At 39.9% G+C, this 22198-nt stretch overlaps 2 protein-coding genes across 7 annotated transcripts in view; one reads left to right on the top strand and one right to left on the bottom strand.

The window, feature by feature from the left end:
- Positions 1–3023: 3023 nt before the first annotated feature.
- Positions 3024–17739, bottom strand: tbc1d8b (TBC1 domain family member 8B). 4 transcript variants are annotated; one of them, XM_020598891.1, is made up of 21 exons: positions 17433–17739; positions 14863–14973; positions 14513–14631; positions 13708–13933; positions 12956–13196; positions 12313–12520; positions 12014–12181; positions 11745–11906; positions 11316–11466; positions 10989–11203; positions 9572–9689; positions 9168–9453; positions 8955–9084; positions 8784–8882; positions 8638–8706; positions 8272–8512; positions 8118–8183; positions 5270–5362; positions 5075–5122; positions 4881–4978; positions 3024–4761 (listed from the first exon to the last, which is right to left on the bottom strand). In XM_020598891.1, exons 1-21 carry the CDS (start codon positions 17557–17559, stop codon positions 4330–4332), a joined length of 3408 nt encoding a protein of 1135 aa, XP_020454547.1. In that variant the 5' UTR covers positions 17560–17739; the 3' UTR covers positions 3024–4329. The 4 variants fall into 4 exon arrangements, with proteins under 4 accessions (XP_020454547.1, XP_020454550.1, XP_020454548.1 ...); XM_020598894.1 differs by lacking the exon at positions 17433–17739 and adding an exon at positions 17116–17254; XM_020598892.1 differs by lacking the exon at positions 5270–5362.
- Positions 17740–19331: 1592 nt separating this feature from the next.
- Positions 19332–22198, top strand: part of radx (RPA1 related single stranded DNA binding protein) — a 9839-nt gene continuing 6972 nt past the window's right edge. For 2 of the 3 annotated variants that reach the window (XM_020599078.1, XM_020599077.1), the window contains exon 1: positions 19336–20695. In XM_020599078.1, the coding sequence (XP_020454734.1) occupies positions 20110–20695 (586 nt within the window). In that variant the 5' untranslated portion in view covers positions 19336–20109. Of the gene's footprint in view, positions 20696–22198 lie in introns of all 3 variants that reach the window. The other variant, XM_020599079.1, reaches the window with a different exon arrangement.

Below are 22198 nucleotides of genomic sequence, written 5' to 3'. Positions count from 1 at the left end.
TGTACTGGCATTTACAGTAGATTTCAGTACAGTTTCTTAAGCACTGTGACTTACCAGGAGTGTTTGGATTGATTCACCAGGTTTGTTCAGAAGTGTTAGAAAAGATCCGCTTTATTGCAAAAGTGTATCCTGAATTTGTATGAAAAACTCCCTTGTTTGAATTACGAGTTGAGTTTATTAAAAAATAATGCAGTGAAAATCTGATTTGTGGAGCTGTGTCATGTTGACATGTTGTGCAGTCATCACCACCATATTGATGCAGCCTTGCTATTTTTTGACTGAAGCTGCCATACTAACTGCTTGGCCTCGACCAGCTGCAGCAAACACCCCCAAACTGAGTAGTGTGGTGTGCAAGGATGCATTTCCAAACCACATACCATCATACACTGTGGTAAGAGCAATGCTTCAAAGGCTTCCTCTCTGCTTCTATAATTAGCCCTCACACACACTTGGACGAGCATTGTGGGTGAAATGGGGGTAGGGTGTCAAACTTCAGCATCAACAACAATAACAAGATGGTGCCAACAACTGAGCCCAAATAAAGACAGAGAGGTGGTTATGCATCAAATCATAGTGCGGCACTAATATTTGGAAAGTGATGCCTAAAAACCTTTTCGCTGGTCATTAAACAACATATAGTACTGTAACAACCATCATCAGCATATCTGTTCTCTACCAGGGGAGAGAACAGATACTACAGGATTACTACTGGTAGCTGCATAAATTGCTTTCAATCAGTCAAATACTGTAAATGCTGCTTGGTCTTGCATGATGAAGCTTTGTTTGTCTGTGATAATCTTAAACTAGCTTTAGTTTTTCCTCAGTAATCACAAGTCTAGCAGAAAAGTTGACATGACATTTAAAAGCAGCATTTCACTATCATATTGGGTTAACCTCGAGGCCAGTGGCATATATGATTTAAAATCAACCCTGCTGAATAATGGTGGTAGTGCAGCTTGTCTGTGAGTATTAAGGAGAAATGTTTTAGCTCTGACTTCAAATTAATGCCATAAACTAAGGTAAGGTTTCTTCCAGAACAGAACGACAGGACAAGGCTGGAAACTGAACAGGTGATGGGGGCAAAGGTCATGAACCCTGGGTTACAACTATATGCAACCATATCTCTGAGCCAGACAAGTATGCCGAGATCCGTCATCAAGTCACACTGCTGCTTCTAAATCAGACAGAGTGCATGCTTTAGGATGGGTCAATGAAGGGATAGTTCATTGGTAATGGTGATAAACTGTAGACCTCTAGAACATGTATGATCCCACATCGTTTGCATGTGGATAACATCACAGTTATGACCTTTCATCACCAAGCACAGCAATGCTTAAAAACCTTCATTTTCTTGAAAATGATGCCATCTTAAAACCCAAGCACAGGTCAGTGTTGATGTATATCAGTGTATCTGTCCTCTTCTCTCCCCTACAGCAGGACTACCAACTGCACTAGTTTCTGTCATTCAAGTACAGTAAATACTTGTTCGCTTTGTGTGTTGAAGCTTGTATCATGTAAAATACAAATAAAAGCATCAGCTAACGTCATCATGAGTCAAATTTCTGTTCATTTTAGTGTGTGTAAATTCACTGAACCACTACTTTTACTATAGAAAGAGGAACAACTAGACTAGAAAGAAGAAAAAACCCAAATCTTCTTACTCGTATAATCCCCACATTTTATTCTGGTGCATTTTTATGAAAAAAAAAATCATAATCAAGTAAATAAACACAAATATCTGTACTTAACATATGCTCAAATAAAAGCTACAGTCTACAAAAAGCTGTAGAGTACATTTGCACATGTAAGGATATGCTAACACAGCAGCTGGAGCATTATCCATGTCTATTGGCAGATCTGGCTGCATGCCAAGGGGCTGAAGATTTCCAACCCTCTGATTTTCCTTCTTCTGTTCCTACAAAGTCAAAATCATCTCCTTTATTTCCACACCAAGAAGAAACCACAAAATATTCTGGCCTAAAAAAGACATCTCAATGCCATTTTTCAGAAGCTATGCCTGAAGAAAGTGACTAAGAATCTAATGAATTATTGAATGCAAAATGATCAGTTTGTCATTTCTAATCTTCAGGATATTAAGCATGCAATAACTAGTGGAAATATTACAACACTTTCTTTGATAAAAAGGCTGCAATTTGCATTTGAAAATCATTTCTTCAAGTTTGGAGATATTGCAAATGCAGCATGAATGTGCAGGTGAACAGTACAACATGAAATAGTAAGACCATGGTCAGAGTGGAATTTTCTTTATATAATGAAAGGTTTTCCATTGTGAAAGGTGATGATGAGCTCCTGAAACTCCAGGCTGAACTCTGCTGGCTCAGCAGGGTTTCATACTGAAGTCACTGTCGAGCACTGGATTTATTAACATAGCAAAGGTGAACGTTTTTTTTTTTAAACACACACACACACGTGTGTGTGTGTGTGTTATGTAAAGAGTAACAGTGATCTGCTTTCAGTTCCAATGAGAACTGAGGTTTCTATGAACACCTCACAGTCTATCCTGATTAACCTTACACAATGAAATACACATCAGATTGGTCTTGAAGTGAAAAAATAAGTACTTAAGAAAACAAACAAAACATTTCTATCAAACTGCAAAATAATAGAAGTATAGGTAACAGAATTTCACGTATGAAGCTTCTAAAGCACAATTTCCTTATGCAAGCAGAGATAAAGCTCTATACATTTGTGAATTGGCCTCTGGAGATTAAAAGCTGCAGATGAAGTGGTCGATCCAACACCTCTGAGATCTGACCAAGATACAGGCATATCTACAGCTTCTGATTGTGAAACAACTGCAAATAATTCACTGAAACAGAAGCAAAAACAAAGAGGCAGAAAAAGCACAGGTAAGAAGAAAACAACCAAACAAACTGTAAGTCAAATCTCCATACCAAGCACAAATAGTTGCTTAGTTGTTTGGTGAAGGTTAGCATAGTGTGGCAAATCTTCTAACTATGCTACACATACTCTTATATTTACGTTAAGGAGGCTACGTATAATTCAGTTATATACTTTATTTGTCCCAGGTTGAAAAATATCCCTTATCTCCATTTTATTTTACATAAATTGCACCCTGAGATTTGATGAAACAAAAAGTCCTTCAGAAGGTTTAAGTTGTGTCCACAACAGTGCACTAGCTCATATCTTATACTGTCAATACAAGCCTCATAAATACAATAACCAAACAAAACTTGAGCTGACATTTATGTAAAATAGAAATTCTGCACTTATACTAGGGCATAACATCATAGACATACAGTTAGAGAGACATAAGCAAACAGGACATCAAACCGTTGCACTGTGAGGATCACACACACATATTTCTTAGAGTATCTTAGAGACAGAAGCAGGAGATTTCCCTGCAGCAGCATTGTCAAACTCAAACTTTATCTTTACAGATTATAGTTTCAGTATAAAGTCACGTCACCACAGTATTGTTACTGCATGTGCTGCTGTTGGAGGTACAAGACAGATGAGTATGCTGTGGCATAACTGAATCTTTTTTTTTACTCTCCATAAGACATTTCCCAATTCAAGTAATCTCTGGAATCAATTTATGGCTTCTGGGGGACAACATACTGCTTGTCCTCACTCAGTGTACTACTGTTTATTCTCAGCCTGTATCAAGTGAAAAAGCTGGTGTTTCTCACAGTAAGATGATGTTTACAGAGTACGCTTACCACAACAATGGAGTCACAGAACACATTAGCATTTACAGGATGTCTTATTATGGAGCATTGACTGCAATCTGAAAAATAAAATATCATGGTAACCAGAAAGAGTCCTCCTGAGGACTTCAGCAATTCATTTGTCGTAGAGGTGTAGTGACTACAGCGGGAAGGACAAACTCTTCTGTCATGCTTCTAGACAGAGGACAGTACTATACAAAACTATACTGTTATGTGCTACAGGTGAAAATATGCTAAACTATGCCTCAAATCTGAAGAAACCGAGGCTAAATGAGAGAACAGATTTCAATATGAAGTTAAAAAAATGCATAATGAGATGTGCGGAACGACAGCCTGCAGCATGTCTGCAATGACACTTACCAAAAAAAAATAAATTTGCACTGAGGGTGTTGGTCAGTGGACTGTTACAGTGTTTACAATGTCCGCGCCTCATTTTATTTAATCACGTGCCTGAACACCCAAGCCACATACACACACATGCAGCATCCCAGATTTTAAAATATGATGTCACTTCTACAGTAACCTCACTCCCTGCCCTATCCAAATGGAGAAAGAACTCCAATATGACCTCTAGGTGTAAATCAGAAGCAAAGTATCAGTTCCTTTATGTATCCTTTCACTTATTTGTTTTTAGCTTCAGCTGGGCAGCCTTAGCTTGTCCCAGTTTCGTCTGAATATCAACAGGCCTTTCAAAGAAGGCGACTATGACTGGCTCGTTGAGCAGAGAAGCCAGGACCTGCTCGAATGAAAACGACCACTCTGTTTCTGAGAGATCGGCCCCCACGTCCTGACTGGTGTGAGAGCTGGAGGTGTCAGAGCCCTCTGGACTGGTAGAGGCTTCTTCGGTTGAAGAAGACTCCTCTGCAGCAGCAGTGTTGGCAGGCTTCGTGGACTCAGGTGGGCTGCTTGGCTCCTGCAGCCTTCGTCCTACCTCCTCCATCCTCAGTAGAAGGCTGGTCACATGGGCCACGGCTTGGTACAGAGACTCCTCCTTTGGATCGCCATGAAAAATGCTGTACAGGGTCTTGGAGAACTGAATGAACTGAGTCTGAGATAGAACAAAAGTAGTATTTATCAAATAATTTAACACATCACATGGGTCAATTTACTGTGAACCTGTCAAAGCAGACGGTCTCTTCAGTAATAATACAACATGGATTCAATTACTTGATTAATTCGGGGTAGGTCCTTGATAGTTTCCTCTTTCTTAAGTATTTCATTTTGCCACTGCTTCAGGTAGGCTTGCAGGTCCACTTTTCCTCTACCTGTCAATTTTACAGACAAACTGCATTATCACACAATCCTAATTCATCGACAGTAACAGCCATGGAGTGTTTACAGTACATTTAGACAAAATATACCTCTCTCTGGGCTCTTCCTTATCACACCATCTTCTGGAAGATCAAATCCTGAAATACACAACATAAGCAGCACATGAACAAACTGTATAGCAAAATGCTTCAACAACAATCTGTGTATTCAGGCTTCAAGACAGAATTATAGGTGGAAAAGTGAAATTGGAGTTTTTGAGTAAAAGAAAGAGTAAAGCAGCTAACCAGAGAGTCTACTCAAGTGAGAAGAGTCCTCATTCAGTGGAATAAAGTGCTGGATTCTTTGTTCCTTTAAGTGCAAAGGGCTACCTGTAAAAGCTATAGAAGATACTGTGAGTACATTGAGAGGAAAGGTTAAGAGAAAGAAATGACAGGAGATTCAGGAGTAAGGTAGATGAGAGACCTTGATTAAAGCTCTTATCAGTCGATTGTTTGTGTTAACATTCTCAGACACTCATCTCTGAGGTCATCTGGGGGGGTATACACTAGTTAGTGGTGGTGCTGCATTGGACCACATTATAAGCTTTTTACTCATTTATATACATTGGACTGGGCTAACAAACACTTATGTACAGTATTATTACATATGTATAAAGAAACATTCACCATCCATAACATTATGACCACTGGCAGGTGAAGTGAATAACACTAATTATCTACTTACAATGGCAAAGGTTTTGAGCTTCTGTAGAGTAATCACCTTCCTGTAACTGGTAACCTTCATTTGAGTACCACTGAAGCTTAAAGTGCACTTTTTATACTGTCAAATCATACAGTGATCAGCCAAACACTGATTATTTTACAATGGCACCCGTCAGTGTGTGGGATATTAGGCAGCAAGTGAACACTCGGACCTTGATGTTGATGTGTTGGAAGCAAAAACATTCTCTCTAACGCCTCACGACCACAGATTTCACTACTTTTACATAAGTCTTTCACTGTATGGTCAGCACATCTGTGCTCTTCCTGACACTACAACTATGGAAGCAAACAGATTCACAGAAGATGCACAGTGAGCTGCAGAGTGACACGAGTGCCAACCAATGGGTGCACTGACTACACAGTGTTAAGCAGGTGGTCATAATTTTATGGCTGTTCAGTGTATATTCTGTGCAAAGAATATTGAGGATTGTTTGGAAATTAAAATAAAGCTTTCCTGTGAAAAACAATTTTTGCCTGAATCATTTAAATTTCTCACTCTGATATTATTTTTGATGTGATATACTGTACATCTATAACAGTTTTCATGCCTGGACTGAAAGATTTCCCTCACAAACCAGCATTGACAGCATAATTGCCTGATAGTAGCACAACCTGAGGATTGGCATGGTGTGTGTTTATTCAGTACGTCTGTGTCATTAGATTTAGGATTTGAACTTTACTAGTTGTGGTGACCTTTACTTAACTGCAAGCAACAGGCTACAATTTCGAGCTAAAAATATTATTTAAAAAATCTAATGGATACATGAACATGGACTTTAGCACTATGCTGCTTCCCAGAGGATCTGTCGAACTATGAATCCCCTTTTTGCCAACGTCAAATTATCACCTTTATACATAAAAAACCCTAATGATCAGCAGAAAAAATTAAAAAAATAAAAGCAACACTAAATGTAGAACTACTAATAGCGCAGTCCCTACAAGTAACATTTTTAGAGCTCTTATCTGTAATGTTTTCAGGAATATCCTCAGTACGTCTAGCCAACGTTTCATACTGTGGTGTAAGCAGAGCACTGCACCCTTTAGCAGAGCTGGAGCTTTAAGTTACAACAAGATATAACCTGTCACTATGCAGGTGATGCCACTGATGGCAGTCAGCCATCCTCTCTGACTGAAGCTGGTAAGTGAACCCAACTGCTGTACTGTCTTTGGACTGAAAACTCTGCAGACTCTCAGCTCTAAATAGCACACGATTTCATTTCCTTGATCGATGGAGTGTTTGGCCCAGTTCCAGTGCCTCCTCTTGTGCACTCACAGATTTGATGTGGGCTCTCATTAAGTCTGTGAGGGCTTAGGCCTGTCCTACTGTGAAATCAACAAAGGGTGTGAGGGATCATTTTTCAGCCCCTTCTCCATACTTTTTTTTCCTTATCCACTCAACTCTGCAGACTTTGTTTTACAAGGTGTTATCAAAACAGCAGCCAATCTGGAATTTTAAAAACATTAAAAAGGAAAAATAAAGTAAAACAGCAAGATGGCATTTTCCTTTTAAATATAAGCACAGCATTGTGCTTGTTAGTTGTTTGTCTTATGATGTAAGAATCTGACCTCAAAGATGTTGATTTGGTCAAATGAAGCTCTGACTAACAAGGAGGAAGCAAAGGACAAACACTCAGTACTCAGGGCAGCGTTGTAGCCTAATTATTCTTTAGCATACAAGTATTAATCCAGGGGCACATCAGAAGTTGGCCTCTCCCATTTTGTTTTGACTATGGCACACGGATGGGACCTGTCCGTGGTGCTGAAGCACTGCACTGAGACAAGCCATGCTGTGCTGCTTAATATTCACTCTCCTGCCATTTCGCAGACAGTGACTCAGTGCTCATATGCTGCTATGCTGTCAGATGTAATCTGAGCAGCTCTTCCTTATCACAAATTCACTGCAAAATACCCTTACAGCTCTGTACAACCTCTGCTGCAATGGAAAAATTGTTTCACCCAACAGTTTTGTAGAGCCACACATCCAAGGACAGCTAGGTAATGTACTCACTCAACAAACGTTATGGGCTAATGGCAACTCATACTTTTTGAGGCCCTGTAGGCAGCAGACCTTTATAACTATCTGATCCTTTATTTATTTTTTTTTACTTTAGGCTGCTTCTGTGTGTCACTTGCTGTCATGTGAATGTGTTGAGTAAAATCTGGAGAATGTAAAGAATCCTGTATGATAACATGTGAACTTTGAACCTGAGGAGTCTGTCATCACTATAGATATATTGAGAAAGAAATGGATCCGTCGTTAAAGGCAAAGATACACTTAGACTTTTGTATTTTGTAGTTTACAAACGACACAGATAACAGTGGGCTAGAGTTCATCTTTTTCTGCCATTTTTATCCATTGTTCCTCACTCACCTGGTGGCAGATGCAGCTTGAAGAGGAATTTCAGCTTATTTGTGAAAGATCCACTGTACAAAATATCTGTGTGAGAAGCAATATGTCGTTAGAGCATTGGGGATACTGATGCTAACAACTGCATTAGGAGAGAGCCCTGAATGAGTGAACCTACCGAGGGCACAGCAGTACTCCTTAAAGTTGACAAGGCCATCCTGGTTCTCATCTATCAGACGGAAGACCCAGAAGCAAAGGGGGTTCTTGGTGCTGCAGAAAGCCCAGGGCTCCAGCAGAGAGAAGAGCACACTGAACTGCTGGAAACCTAACTGATACTGTTCCAAATAGGCCAGACTGGGGTCATGATGGAGCAGAGCTGGACTCTGCATTGTCCAGTAGCAGCTGAGGAAATGCTGCCTCTGAAAAAAGAAAACAAGGAGAAATGTGACCTGTCTCCTCCTTACTTTTTCATTATGAGCCTTGTCGTTTATGTATGATGACACTCAAGATGTACAAAAATACCAGTATTATGTTTTGGACTCACTTTGAACAAATTATAAAGCTCATCAAGCTGTGAGGAACTGAATCTGACTTCTTGGGACACCACCCGAATCTAAAAAATAAATATTATTTTAATCCTTAACATATGTCACAGTAAATGTTATTACTCCAAAGTCTGTGACCACTTACAACATTTTGTTTGGTTGTATCCTCCAGTGTCTGGATCACATGCAGTTTGTTTCTTTTCCGTGACTTCTCAACTTCCTCTGAGCGGATATGTCCATATTTCTGTAAAGAAACACAATTGGTTACATCAGCCACATCACTGATGAAAACTGACACTGAAAAATCTTGCAATACCTCATAGGCCCCTCGGATCAGTTCACTGATATCCACATTAAAGTGCGATGCTTTATCACTATTGCCCACTGGTGCTTGCTGCACTGTTGGAGGCAAAGGGCTGTCTTTGTTTGTCACACTGTCAAAGAATCTGAAATTACAATACCAGACAAAGAGAGTGACTAACTACTATTTAAAATACACCAATCTGGCTTTGTTTGTATTCACACAGACCGGCTGAGTATGGTGACGGCCTCTGCATCGTCGTGACAGGTGATCAGAGCTTCCATGTTGTATTCCAGCACAGCCAGGCCAAGCTGCAGGATGGCTTTTATGCCATCGTAGAAGAAACAGTCCACCACATTCACAGCACTCTCTATGGGCAGGACACTGATGAAGAGAGTGAGAAACCAGGACAAGGACACAGATGAGAAGAAACTCAGGTCAGTCATGTGATCCACCAGCTGGGGGAGGTTTTCTCGAATCAGATCCTCAAATACAGCCTGGTCGACCAAAGCGCCTGAAGAAAGATGGGCAACATTTGAAAGCACAAGTTAATTCTTGACATGGTTAAAATGTTATGTTTACAAATTACCAGTAGAGAGTTTCAGAATGGCATCCTTTGCCTCATGACTTACCGATAATTCGACGGTTAAAGTAATCTGGCAACATCCTCTCACAGACAGCGACTAAGAGCCAGAAAGCCTCTTCTTCTTTTGCGTAGAGCAGAAGAACTGAGGTGAGAATGTTCATGGCCTGAACAGGAGAAAAAGACACTTTTAAAAATAGACTACTTCAGTTGTAAGTACAAGTTAACTGCGAAGAGGAAGCCAGTATAAAGATACGTCTATGAAAAGCATTTTTCAGTGCCTTTTTGAAAATGTTTAGTGGCTTTAAAGCATTTATGGCCTTTTTGTGCCAATGCCAAAGCCATTTTTTCCAAAATACTTGAAAAAAAAAGTACATTAAAAACAACAACAAAAACAACCTCTGCTTTTCAGAATTACTACACATCTCAATGTCACAAACTAATTACATTCAAGGAGACCAGAGTTTAAAATCATTAGGGTTTGACAGAAATGTGTTGTCAAGTAGAGGAGGGGAATTATGGCCACTGTATTGTGGACATGTGTTCATATTGAGGAATACTGGGGCAAAATCTCTGGTAAACTGGACACCTGTTTCTTGACATGCAGCTTGATGCTGAAAATCAGGTCTTGCTTCTCAGTCTACCCAGCCCCTACATCAGAGGCTGTCATCAAAGAAGGCTATTTGTTATTCTTACATTATACTGCTTAGATGGACTGATAGCGCACAGCCTACAACTAAAGGATGGCATAAGCTAACATCTGGGAAAATACCAACAGAATACCTCACACAGATTTAGATGTAAAAGTAGGATAGAGGAGTTTTTTTAAGACTTGGACACTTTTCTTTAAACACTGCATTGAAAGGAATGATAGACTAATATTTAATATTACTAAACAGATGGTTTTGGACTGTAAGATGGAATGCTGATTAATTGAATCCTTTCTTTCTCTCCATGCAGGCTTTTTTTGGTGCGAGTTTTTGGTCTCCTTTTTATTTTTGCCGCATCACTGCCAAGTGCAATGGGATTGAGCGCCTTCCTATATGTATACGTATACTGATGTATACTGATACTGACAGTATGCACGTGTGTGTGCACGGACATATGAATATCTATACAAGTACACAGACATTGTAAAATACCTGTGCAAACACCTGATCAGTGTACATAGTGTACATCTTGTATCAGCATGTTAGATGGTGAGTTTCTATAGTCACTGGGTTTTGAGTTACTTTTCTTTGTGTTGGCAAACAATGAATAATCTCATAAATTATCATTCAACATGAAGAAAAAGTATGATTATGAGAGCAAGTTGGCTTCCTGGTAATTGTTTTTCACATTAATTATTCATTTGTGATAAACTTTTGGGGAACTACTGAAACTGGAAAATGACTGTTTAGAGCTCTAAGAGCTGTCGATAAGGGTTTTTCTACCTGTTCACAACAAGCCCAAAAAAATCAAAATACCTGGCAGTATCCAATTTTTGGGTTCCTATAGGCGTAGGCAGTAAGGACTCGGCGTAGTGCTGAGATTCCTGTGTCACTCTGAAAGGCTGGGTGCTCTGGCAAAGAGCGGTGCAGGTCTCTTTCAATCTCATCTGTAGCCAGAGTGCTTGTGCCCAGAGACTGTTCAACCAGCTCAGTGTAATAGCCAGGGTGATTGGCCATGTCGTTCACAGCTCCTACAGAGCCAAAACAACAGTCACTCCAAAAACAGGTACTGCAGAGTTCACATAAACCATATTTTATTAATTTTTTTATGCTGAATAAACACTTGGTTTGGTGTATGAATACCTGAAAAAAGCATCCACAGCTCTCCCCTCAAAGCCTCAGGAACACCACGAACAATCAGGTCTCGTGTCTTCCTTGTAAAGAACATACTCGTTCCACGTCCATATTCAGAGAAATGAATGTTCCAAGACTGCTCCTTCATCTTTTCTTTAAGCTGTCAAATACATAGGTAGAATGCACCACAGTGTTGTATCAAACACTGAAACACTATCAGATCTGATCAGATTTCTTAACAGATGTATGCTTCATTTTTATTTATGTTCACTCCTGAATTGACTGGACACCCACACCCGCACACCCACATCCTGCAGAGCATAGGAAGCTATCTGGTGCATTAAAATGACATTGAAGTAATCCAGTCAGATTTTGTAAGTTAATTTGGTTGTTTTCAACAAACGTCTGGTGAAAACAGAAAAGAACTCTGGTATTTACCATTTTGGGGTCAAGGTTTTCAACATCCTGGGGGTGGAAAACAGTCATGAGAGCTTCGGTGCTTACAGCCTTGCTGCTGCCTTTCTGTCCCACCATCAGTGTTACATCCTCTGGATTGTCCTCAAAATGGTTGATGAGTGACTGACATTCCCCTCGTATGACCTAAACATATAATATTTCATTGTCAGAAATCACTGCAAACTACAGAATGAAGAGCAAAGGGGATGTAAAGTAAAGTACATTAAAAGGCACAAGTTAAAACATCTTACCTCTGATGAAGCAGAGTGCTGAGGGCTGGCACTAATTCCACACCTGCTACGGATCGTGCTGGCAAGCCGCTGGTAGTCCCGCACCTCAGAGAAACGCAGCGCTGTCTTGCCACGCACACATACCGTTAAAGCCCTGCTGCTGGAGTCTGGATTCTCAACATTAACGACCTGGAAGAAAGCAGTGTTGGCAGACCACACAGTCGCTTTTGATCTGCTATTCATCAGTATGCAGGGTGCTATTTGTGCATTACTGGAAGTGTTTTTATTGATCCAGCAATACGGCCTTTATTCGACTTTACCTCTCGCATTGGAACGATGATATGACACTGGCTTCCATCCTGGCTGGCAAAACACAGGTAGTTCTCAGATAGACAGATTTTGCCAAGTGTGTTGAAATGGCTGAAGGGCACCCACAGGAAGCTCTCATACACCTCTAACAGGTTTTCCTCTCTGGGAAGCCTGAAAAATGTGCGGAACTGCTCACTCCTTGCATGTGCTTCTAGACCTCTGTGAGGAAAGTAAAGCAGATAATAATGTCATGAGCAGAACATCATGTTTAAGTTTTCTAAGAACATCCTTTTTGCAGTGTCAAAGTCACATGCAGAATCTCACAGTAACCTCTGCTTTGACTGTCACCTTACATAGCAATCGTTTAGGCACCGGAAAATTAGGTTATTTCAGTCCCCAACAGTGTGTGAAATTGTAGATCATTGCAAATACATGTTTTATAACATAATGTCATAGTATGAACAGGTAGATTATGTTGCTCAAGATCAGTTTTTAAATGCCCTGTTGTATCATTATAACCTTAAATTATTCCATTTAGAAATTAAACTTCAGTTGAATTTAAAATATCTGACACCAGTTTTGTTTTATGTGACCTACCTGCCGTGCCAGGCGTGTTAAAACAAACACAAAAACTATTTAACTCAAGTCAAGTACCTCTTAGTAATTTGAAGGGGGTCAGAGAGTGCTGGCTCTCTCTGGAAGGCCTCTTTATCAAAAAGGCGCTTGATGGAGTAATCAGCCAGCTGTTCCATGATAACAAAGGTTTCACTGAGGTGCATCAGCATGGAGAAGTAATGATCCTCCCCATGAGCTAAGACATGGATGCTCTCAGTCAGAAGAACGTTAGAGGTTTTCTCCAACCTCCAGATCTCGTCCCAGGAGATGACCAATTTCACTGCAGAGTCATCACAATTAATGAAAATGAAAGCAGTTATTAAGGCTCACAGATGGACCATAGACCTTGAATGAATGGGAAATGGGTGCAATGATTATTGAGCAATTCTGTTTCCTTTTGGTCCAACAAAGTACAAATTCTTATTCATTAAAATATATGAAATACATTGCAGTGACAACATACAGTAATTCACCATTATAAAGAACTGCTGATACACAAAAAAAAGGTTTGTCACTATGAAAATCCTTCAAATGTTGCTGGGTGTCATGAGTTATTCCTTAGCCACACAGCTTTTCAAGCTCACCTCCACTATGAGGTCAGCTATAATGGCCTTTTTACAATTATGTCAGCTGTCATTACAAAGATTTCTTTTATACTGTAAAAAAAAGAAGAAAAAAGTTCAACATGTATTCTTTTCAGGCCATAAAAGCTCACAGTCTTTGTTACAACCAAGCAACATTATTAAGGCAAATGGCAGCACATGTTAATAAATGGCCCAGAAATGGCTTACCCTCAGATCCCAGCAGGTATGAATAGAAGCACAGGAAGTTCGTGCTGAGGTAGAGCCAGCCCTGGCAGGGCACTTTGCCTTTCCAGTAGCTGCATGAGTAATACGTGACCAGCTTTTCTTCTGGTGGCAGTTCAAACCACTTCTCAAATCTCAAATGCGCTTCTCTGAACTTCTCAGGATCGTCTTCCATCACCAGGGATGCCTTCCCTTCCTCGGCAATGAGACCCTAAGACATGGCACACAGAAACTTGAAGTTATTCTAATCAATACTTTTACATCAACACAAAAAATGACTAATGTGTAATGTGAGAGATGTTGCTCTTAGTGACAGAGCCATAGAGAATTAATTATCACTCGATTCTGTGCTTTCATCAGCTATACACAGCCCACTGTTTTGGTTATATGGACCCAAAAGACACTGCTTTGGTTTGCTCTCACCACTTCCATCTGTCATTTTCAGGCAATGTTTTTAAGTGTTGATAAACCCGCTGCACGTTACTTGCTCAACACCAAACAGTAGACAAATAAGATTAGCAAATGGTTGATAAAGGTAATGGAGCCAGAGAGTTCCCTCAATAGTTGGTGGGGACAAAGGTTAAATCCAGTTTTCCATAACTGATTGTTCCTTGGTTGATTTGGAAGTTGTTCTGGTCTGAGAGGCTGGAAGCTGCATAGAGGGGCCATGAGTGAAGACACAAAAGGCCATCCTTCACTAAAGCCTTTAATGGACCAACAAGACTGGACACTTTATTAAATATTTAGTGTGGGGTGTTACAAGTCACTGGTTAAATATGTATGTACTTACTCTGATCTTGCCCTGTACAAAACTGGTGATGTCCTCGCTGGAGTCAAAAACAGCGAGTGTCCTCATGATGTTCTGTTGCAGCCAATCCCAGTGCTGTACAATCTCTTCTTTGGTGACACCTGAGCCAACATCAAGAGAGAGAGAAAAATTACAAAAACTCAACCCGGAATTAAAACATTCTTGATTAATAAAGTGGACCATGCTTTTATTTTGAAAGGAATATCTTATTTGGGCTTTACTCAGTTTCAACATGTGATTTAATCAAAAGAAATTTTTGCAGTTAGAATTTTAAGAACAAAATGATGTGAATGAAATGTTAGCTAGAATAAGGTGAACATAAAGTGACCTACCACATGCTATTGACCAGTACACCTGTGAGTCTGGTGTGTGGTGAAGAATGCGGTAGGGAGCGACTTTGGATGTCGAGTCCAACACAGTATCCAGAGTTCCCACAAGGAGGCCTGTAACATACAGTACATGAATACTGTTACATGTAAGCTTCAGACATGACACCTTTGAAAGTTAGAAAGACAAACATAAGATTTATATACAGTATGATATTTAAGAAACTAAGAATGAAAACAACAACCTTTCATTAAAGGCCCAGTTTTTTAACACTGATCAATCACTATTTGTTGACTGATCACAACTGTGTTTTACTGCTGAATTTACTTGTAAACAACCATTTGGACAACATCAGAATGTGTTCAGAGGTACTACTATCACTCTTTTGTATATACTTGGATCACAGACTATCCATTTATAATCATACTGAGAGCAGAAAATGAATGACCCCCCAAGTTCATTTTGGAGTCACACAACTAAAAATAGCTAAATCTGGTACCTGTACAACTTCTCTCTTACATATCCTCTATGAATAATTAACAAGATGGCAGTGAATTGACTCTCCCATATGTATTTCATCACCAATATACTGTCCTGCCCACTAAACATGGAACAGCTCTCCACATGTCCTACTAGTGAGCTTCCAAACATTCAAAATCAGCAGGATAAAACAGGGTTCACACCATTTATGGTCTAATCAGAACAACATCACACAGCAGAAGACAGACTGAAACACAGAAAAAGATACTCCAGATTTAAAACGTTCTTGTGCTTTAAGTGCAGTATTCCATGTACCTTCATGTAGTATTTAACCTACCCCATCATTAAACCAGCCAGACAGGGCATCAGGCGTTTTGGCCTCAGCTAGAACACCAATAATTATCATTAGTTATCTGTTAATTACCTTTTGGCACTGGTTAAAAGCTGTGGGTTACAATCACTGGTGCTATTACAAGCACTATTTTTATACTGTCCGGTGCCAATGGCTTTGAAAGATATAAGTTAGTAAAGAACTTCATGCAATTAGGTTTATACAACAGGTTATGCCTCAATCATAAATTTGGAATGCTGTTATTAAGATTTTTTCAGTGTAAAATAAATAAACAAATAAATACACTAATAATAATAATAACAATAATAATAGTTCTGACAGTGCAGCAGTTAACTTTGAACATGGACCGTGAGTCCCTAAAACCGGAAGTATAAAATTCATGTAAGAACAATAATGGGTTATTTGGCTAAAAATAAGGAAATATTTAGAATAAAGTCAACAGATAAATATAACTCTAAGATATACACTGATCGGCAACAATATCGGAGCAACGTCCAAATATAGTGTAGGTGCCCTTCATACTGGTCAAACAGCCCTGACCCACTGATGCATGGACTTCACAAGACCTCTGAAGGTATCCTCTGGTATCTGACACCAAGATGTTGCCAGCAGATCCTTTAAGTCCTGTAAGCTGTGAGGTGGGAACTTGTTTCTCCAGCACATCCCACAGATGAATGATCAGAGATTTGGGGAATTCAGAGGCCAAGTCAACACCTTGAACTCTTTGTCATGTTCCTCTAACCATTCCTGAACAGTTTTTGAGGTGTGGTAGGGCAGTGTACTGCCATCAGTACATACTGTTGCCATAAAGGGGTGTACTTGGTCTGCAACAAAGTTTAGGTATGTGGTCCATTTCAAAATAAAATCCACATGTATGCCAAGACCCAACGTTTCACAGCAGAACATTGCCCAGAGCGTTACCACCTTGCCTTCTTCCCCTAGTCCTTTCCGGTGCCATCATTTCCCCAGGTAAATGACGTTGCAGCCCTACCCTTACATACTGTACTTACTGTAGGAACAATGCTTTGACTCCATATTAAAATGTTACATTTCATTTTAGCAAAACTGAATATAACCTCATGTACAGTGTGACAACTATAAGTATCAAGGATTCCACAAAGTCCCTGACACTGCAGTGACATTACACATTTAAGGATTTTATTTCTAGCACCTAGGAGAAAGTTGGAGCACAAAGTGGCTGAACAGCTGAAGGTAAACGCTTACAAAGGGTGGGATATCCACCTACAACATATAATACATGAATAATAGATGAGTTTGTAAGATGATAAATTATGACTCGAGTCGAAATGGCTCAAAGTTCTAGGCCTATGTACATCCGTTAACCTAACCAGAGGTAAAAACACACAAAAAACGGTCAAATCAAGAGGAAATTAGATGAATTGTGTATAGCGGACATAGACTTTACCCCATGTAACGCTAACTTCTTTATCTGTGCTGTCTCAAAGACACATTCACTCTCTCGGGCTGGTGTGTCAATCTTAGAAAACCAGCTGTTCAGTACATGATTCATGTAATACTGACATTTGGCTTCGACCTGTTGCAGGGTTTTTTCCCTGCTGACCATACAGCAGCACCCGCCCTACATGGCAGACAGCAGATTGGCTAAACAAACGTGTGGTGAATTTAACTCGTTAATAACATGCTTGTTTTAATGTGGTTCGGCGAAGCGACAGCAGCTGTGCTAAACATGCAACAAAGTGATAACATAACCGCAAACGTTACCTGTCAAACCGCCACCTCCGTCTCCGTAACCTCGCCTCCTTTGCAGTACGAAATACTTGTTATCCTTCTCGGTGACCCATAATTTAAACGCGTTTTTCAGCAGAATCTCTTCTGGTTTGAGCCACATATTTCATGTCATGGAGTTACCTAGCAAATCCACCTGACATGTCACGGTTTTCTGTAGGTTAACAAACCCGTGGACATTTGTTTGCGTCCGAAGCCCTCACTTCCCACGTCGACAAGTAACACTGCCAAGATTGCATTGCATTATGGGATTGTAGTTTCTTACAAGCAGGCGTCCAACGGCGGTATATTCCATGGATGCTTTATAAACTCTCACAGTACATTCATGATTTATTCTCTCAGCTCACAGTACATTCATGATTTATTCTCTGGGACCATATATTAAGTTAATAAAATGGGAGGATAATAGTGAATTATTAAATTATTCTATTTAAGAACCCATGGCATGCTTTCCACTGTTTTCTAACTAATCTACAAAGTTACAACAATGAATTATCATCCTAAACGTGACTAAAAGCTCAGTACACAAGGTGTACCTATGTTGTTGTACTTCTTTGCAGAAGCAGCTCAGTTTATACAAGTCTGCCCTCTCGCTATCTAGGCTCCCCCTCCCCCCAAAACTATGTAAAGTCTTAGTCTATCCTTGAAAGGTCATATTCTCGTGGCTGTGCGCATTTATGCAAGCTTGACTGACATTCACCTGTGCCATTCTAAAAGTGGGATTTTTTTTGACTGCATGTAGTTTTCTGGATATATTTTACCTCCTGCTGCCTGCACTGTGACCAGAGGATGTGGGAGAAAAATATATGGCCTGAGGTTACTGTATGTCCAGGAATGTTCATGTACTGGGACCCACTGTTTTACCTGACCAAGTCTAACCTGGCATGAATGGGCCTGCTCGAAACATACAATCAGCCGGCCAGTGAAGCACCCTGGGGCAGTGAACAATCAGTTCATCAATGCTGGATTCCCTTGGAGCACAGCAAATATGATGTGTTACAGGTTGGCCAGAGGATTGTAACTATCCATGATGTTATTGTCAGTGCAAGGCTACTGGTTGGAATTAATTTCACTACTTTGGGAATGTGGTCACCTGTAATGGAAGGGATTTGTGGGGCAAGATGCAGTGATCACCAGTTGGATTTACCAAACTTGAAGTTTCCACAACTTGGTGGGATGTAACGGTAAGTAAAAAAAACAAGCACATTTGTTAATGTGTTGTTTCTGTAAAGAATTGTTGCGAGGCTGAAGAAGTTATTATGTATGCATTATGCAAGTTAAAACATGAGGTTTCTCATTTATCGACTTTGTTTAGAGTGTTACAAATCTATTTTCATTGGTATATATACCGTTGTTTACCTATCTATGGAGGAGAAATTCAAATTAATTAATATTGTTGTGGTTTGTCGTGCTGCCCGCTTTCATATTCTGGCTCGAGGATGTCAGGTAGGATTTAAGGTATTGTCATTGTTGAATATGTAGCTTATTTGTCAGTTTTTTATTTGTTGTTTATGAGTTGTCATAGCTTCCTGACCGGCAACAAGAGGTGTGCACGTTCATGAACTATCTTCTCATTTTCAGGTTCTCCTTGTGATAGCAGTTTTATCCTTTTGAAATAATTAGACTATTTGGTGTTATGATGAGTGCAAAGCTAATCTAGAGATACCAAGATTAAACATTAAATGGCTGGAAATGAGCATACCATTTTGTTTTATTTTTTTTAATCCAACCTGCAATATTATTACTGAATAAGCCTATCATATATACTCACTGTCTAGGTGCAGCAAGATATTTTATAGCCACACACTAACGGTACATAAATACATTTTACAAATAGCAGTAACAACAAAAAATAAATAAAAGACAGCTCTAGACCATTTTCTCCAGTTGTCCTTGCACACGTGTACAGAACAGTGGTCGACTGAGGAAAAAATAAATGCAAATGTTTTATTTTTACAGAACTCTAAAAAAAAAAGTCTTATTTTACGGAGCCCGGAAGGGGACATAAAGAAAAAACTCGATAGGTGGAAAAAAAGCTGCGAGATCTCTCAATATCGCTTTTTAAAAAACCTTTGCGGGATCTCGCTCCGTATGGTATCAACCAATATAAGAATGAACTACAAGTTCACATTTGCCTTACACGCACTGGTCGCTTTGATGACGTCAAGCCAAGCTGACCCCTCAGCTCAGCGCGAAATTTAAAAATATAATTTCCTGTGTCTGTTAGAAGGATGGGGTTTTGCTCAAAAAACAGTGTTTGACGTGATAACGTTATATATATAGAAATTTAAGCATATAGCTTACGTATAAAGCGGATTTATGTCCCTTTGCGGATGTTTTGGTGTTCAAGCAAACAGTGACGCAATCAAACAGCACCCGGATTGTTTGTTGTCAGTTAGCCGTTAGCCAGTAGTAACGATAATTGTAGCTTTGTTAGTAAAGTAGCCTCTTCTCAAAATATTGAGATAATTAAGTACGCCTGTTATATGGTAGAATACTGTAGCTCTCATAACATCGCTCTGCTCTTGCAATTATTCAGATACCTATTTTTCTTAAGTTAGTTATTTAGCCAAAGAGATAATATGGGATAATCTGGTGACAGCAGCAATACTGGTTAACGGGTAGCGTTGACTAGTAAAAGTAATTTCCCAGCATGGATGATAACTCGTCTTTGATGGCGACTGGTCTTTCTCAAGTATCTTTCCTCCAGAGGACGTTAGAGCGGTTATCTTCTACACATATTCTGACATTAAAAACCGAAGAGGCGCCACCTGTCGCTGTCATTGCACTTCAGAGGTATTTATCCGAGCAAACCGAAGGGCTGCCCCAGCTTGACAGCTACAGCTTCGACGCGATCGTCACTGACGGAGTCTGGCGAGCTAAATGCTTTGTTCACCCTCATTTAAATCACCTGGTGCACGCAAATACCCTGAGGACCGGAACTGACATTAGCATCACGCAGTGTTCTTTTGTTTACAATGAGAGGAGACTAGGACATGGCTACATTTGCATTGAAAACCTCAGATGTGGTGCAGGGAGGTCTGCTGTCCTGTCCCGGATAAACGATGTCACTTCACTGCCTGTGCTGGTGAAGCGTGGAATGGAGAGGAGTGTGGTACTGCAAAGTGATGTTCCCCTTCAGCTGGGCCGCAGACACTACCTGTCGCTGTGGAACAATGACGATCCAGAGGGAGACATCTGGATAGCAGGGTCTCCCTTGTCTGACATAGTGCTGGATGGTGAGATAATGCACTCTGATCTCGTGGTCAAAGTGGACAAATGTCCTTTAACTCAAAGTTAACTTTAACTCAAAGTTAAAGGACATTTGTATCACTGAGGTGCTACTTGGCTTTTCAGCTTACTGGCCAGAACCAACAAACACGTGGTCAAATTGCCATCACACTGTCAAAACGACAAGGAGAATCTTCAGATGCCAGAAAAGTAAATTTATTAAGCGTTAAAGTGATATAGTGAAAAATTGTATGTGTTTAAGTCAAAAGACCATCGTCAGTACAGCTTATATACCTTGCAATTCTACAGACATTAACAATCAGGCTATTTAGTGAAGACCAATCAGGACAAAAGAATTCAAAACCCAAGGTGTTCCACATGAACTCCTTACCCACTAAGATCTGAATACATAACCTGTTTGAAGAGCATAACATCAACACTAAGTGTTGCTATGCAAGCTGTAAATCCACTACGCATTCATTTTTACATGTACATATACATGTAAATACACATATAGAGTTACAACAAATCAAAGAAGAAACAGTACCAGCCACCAAAACAACAACAGGCTGTCACAGGAAACAAGGATGAGACCTTCTGGATGTAGCATTCTCATGTAAAATATCCATTTAGAATTGGATCTGAGCAGTTTTTGACCAAAGTTACTAAATTGATTTGATTGATTTTGATTTGATTTGATTTATTCTTTCAAGCATGTAAAGACAGTTGATATATCAACACACATAATTTTACACATATCCAACAAATGCTAATCCAATATCAATTTGCTTATACCTAGTACATGCTTGAATGGAGTAGGAAGAAGTCAGACTTATCCAGTCCTACCCCATGAATACAGCAGACAAGAAGGATCTAATGGTACTTACTGATCTCTGGTCAGGTTCAGGTGATGAGCCCTTCTCTGCAATTCTTCTCCTGTAAGACAGAGTCCAGAATTATTTCTGAAAAACAGTTGCTATTTTTAAAAACATATCATCATGTTTAATGTTAATATCATAAAGCACAGACCACACAATTCCTCCTGAACTCCACATTTTTAAAACCTAAATTCCTTAGATTTCTCTAGATCTTACAGTGATACTTCTCTGTCAGCAACAAAGTGCATTTAAATTACGATTTTACTACATATCATCTCATAATACTGAGGAATAGTGAGAGTGATGAGTACATGAACTTATTCTTCAGGTGGCACAACAAAATCCATTGCGACCAACATTGGGGTTTGCTAAATCTACTGTATGGCAACTGTGTCAAGTTTCACTTTTCTGTAGTATATGAAACAAGATCTGAAATTCATTCATATGACTCAAGTGCCTATTTTGAGACGTACTGAATCGAAGAGTAATATATGATGTGTCGCTACCTCCTTGCTAACAGGGCACTCATCTCCTCCATGAGCCCTCCTCCTCCAGGCAGAGGGCCGTTGCCTCTGGCTTCAGATTTGGCCCCTCCAGCCCCTGGCATGGCTGCTGCCAGAGCGGCCGCCGCCT

Source organism: Monopterus albus, unplaced genomic scaffold (genome assembly GCF_001952655.1).
Source record: "Monopterus albus unplaced genomic scaffold, M_albus_1.0 scaffold39.1, whole genome shotgun sequence".
Taxonomy (NCBI): domain Eukaryota; kingdom Metazoa; phylum Chordata; class Actinopteri; order Synbranchiformes; family Synbranchidae; genus Monopterus; species Monopterus albus.
Note: the sequence above shows the minus strand (reverse complement) of the source record. Positions and strands in the feature narration are given on the sequence as shown.

Excerpts from the sequence above, each read along its gene's own strand:
- tbc1d8b (XM_020598891.1), bottom strand. The coding sequence starts at position 17,559 with ATGTGGCTCAAACCAGAAGAGATTCTGCTGAAAAACGCGTTTAAATTA. Across the intron at positions 11,907-12,013 it reads AGCACTCTGCTTCATCAGAG|GTCATACGAGGGGAATGTCA; the intron begins GTAAGATGTTTT and ends TTATATGTTTAG. Across the intron at positions 5,123-5,269 it reads TCACTTGAGTAGACTCTCTG|GATTTGATCTTCCAGAAGAT; the intron begins GTTAGCTGCTTT and ends TGTGTATTTCAG.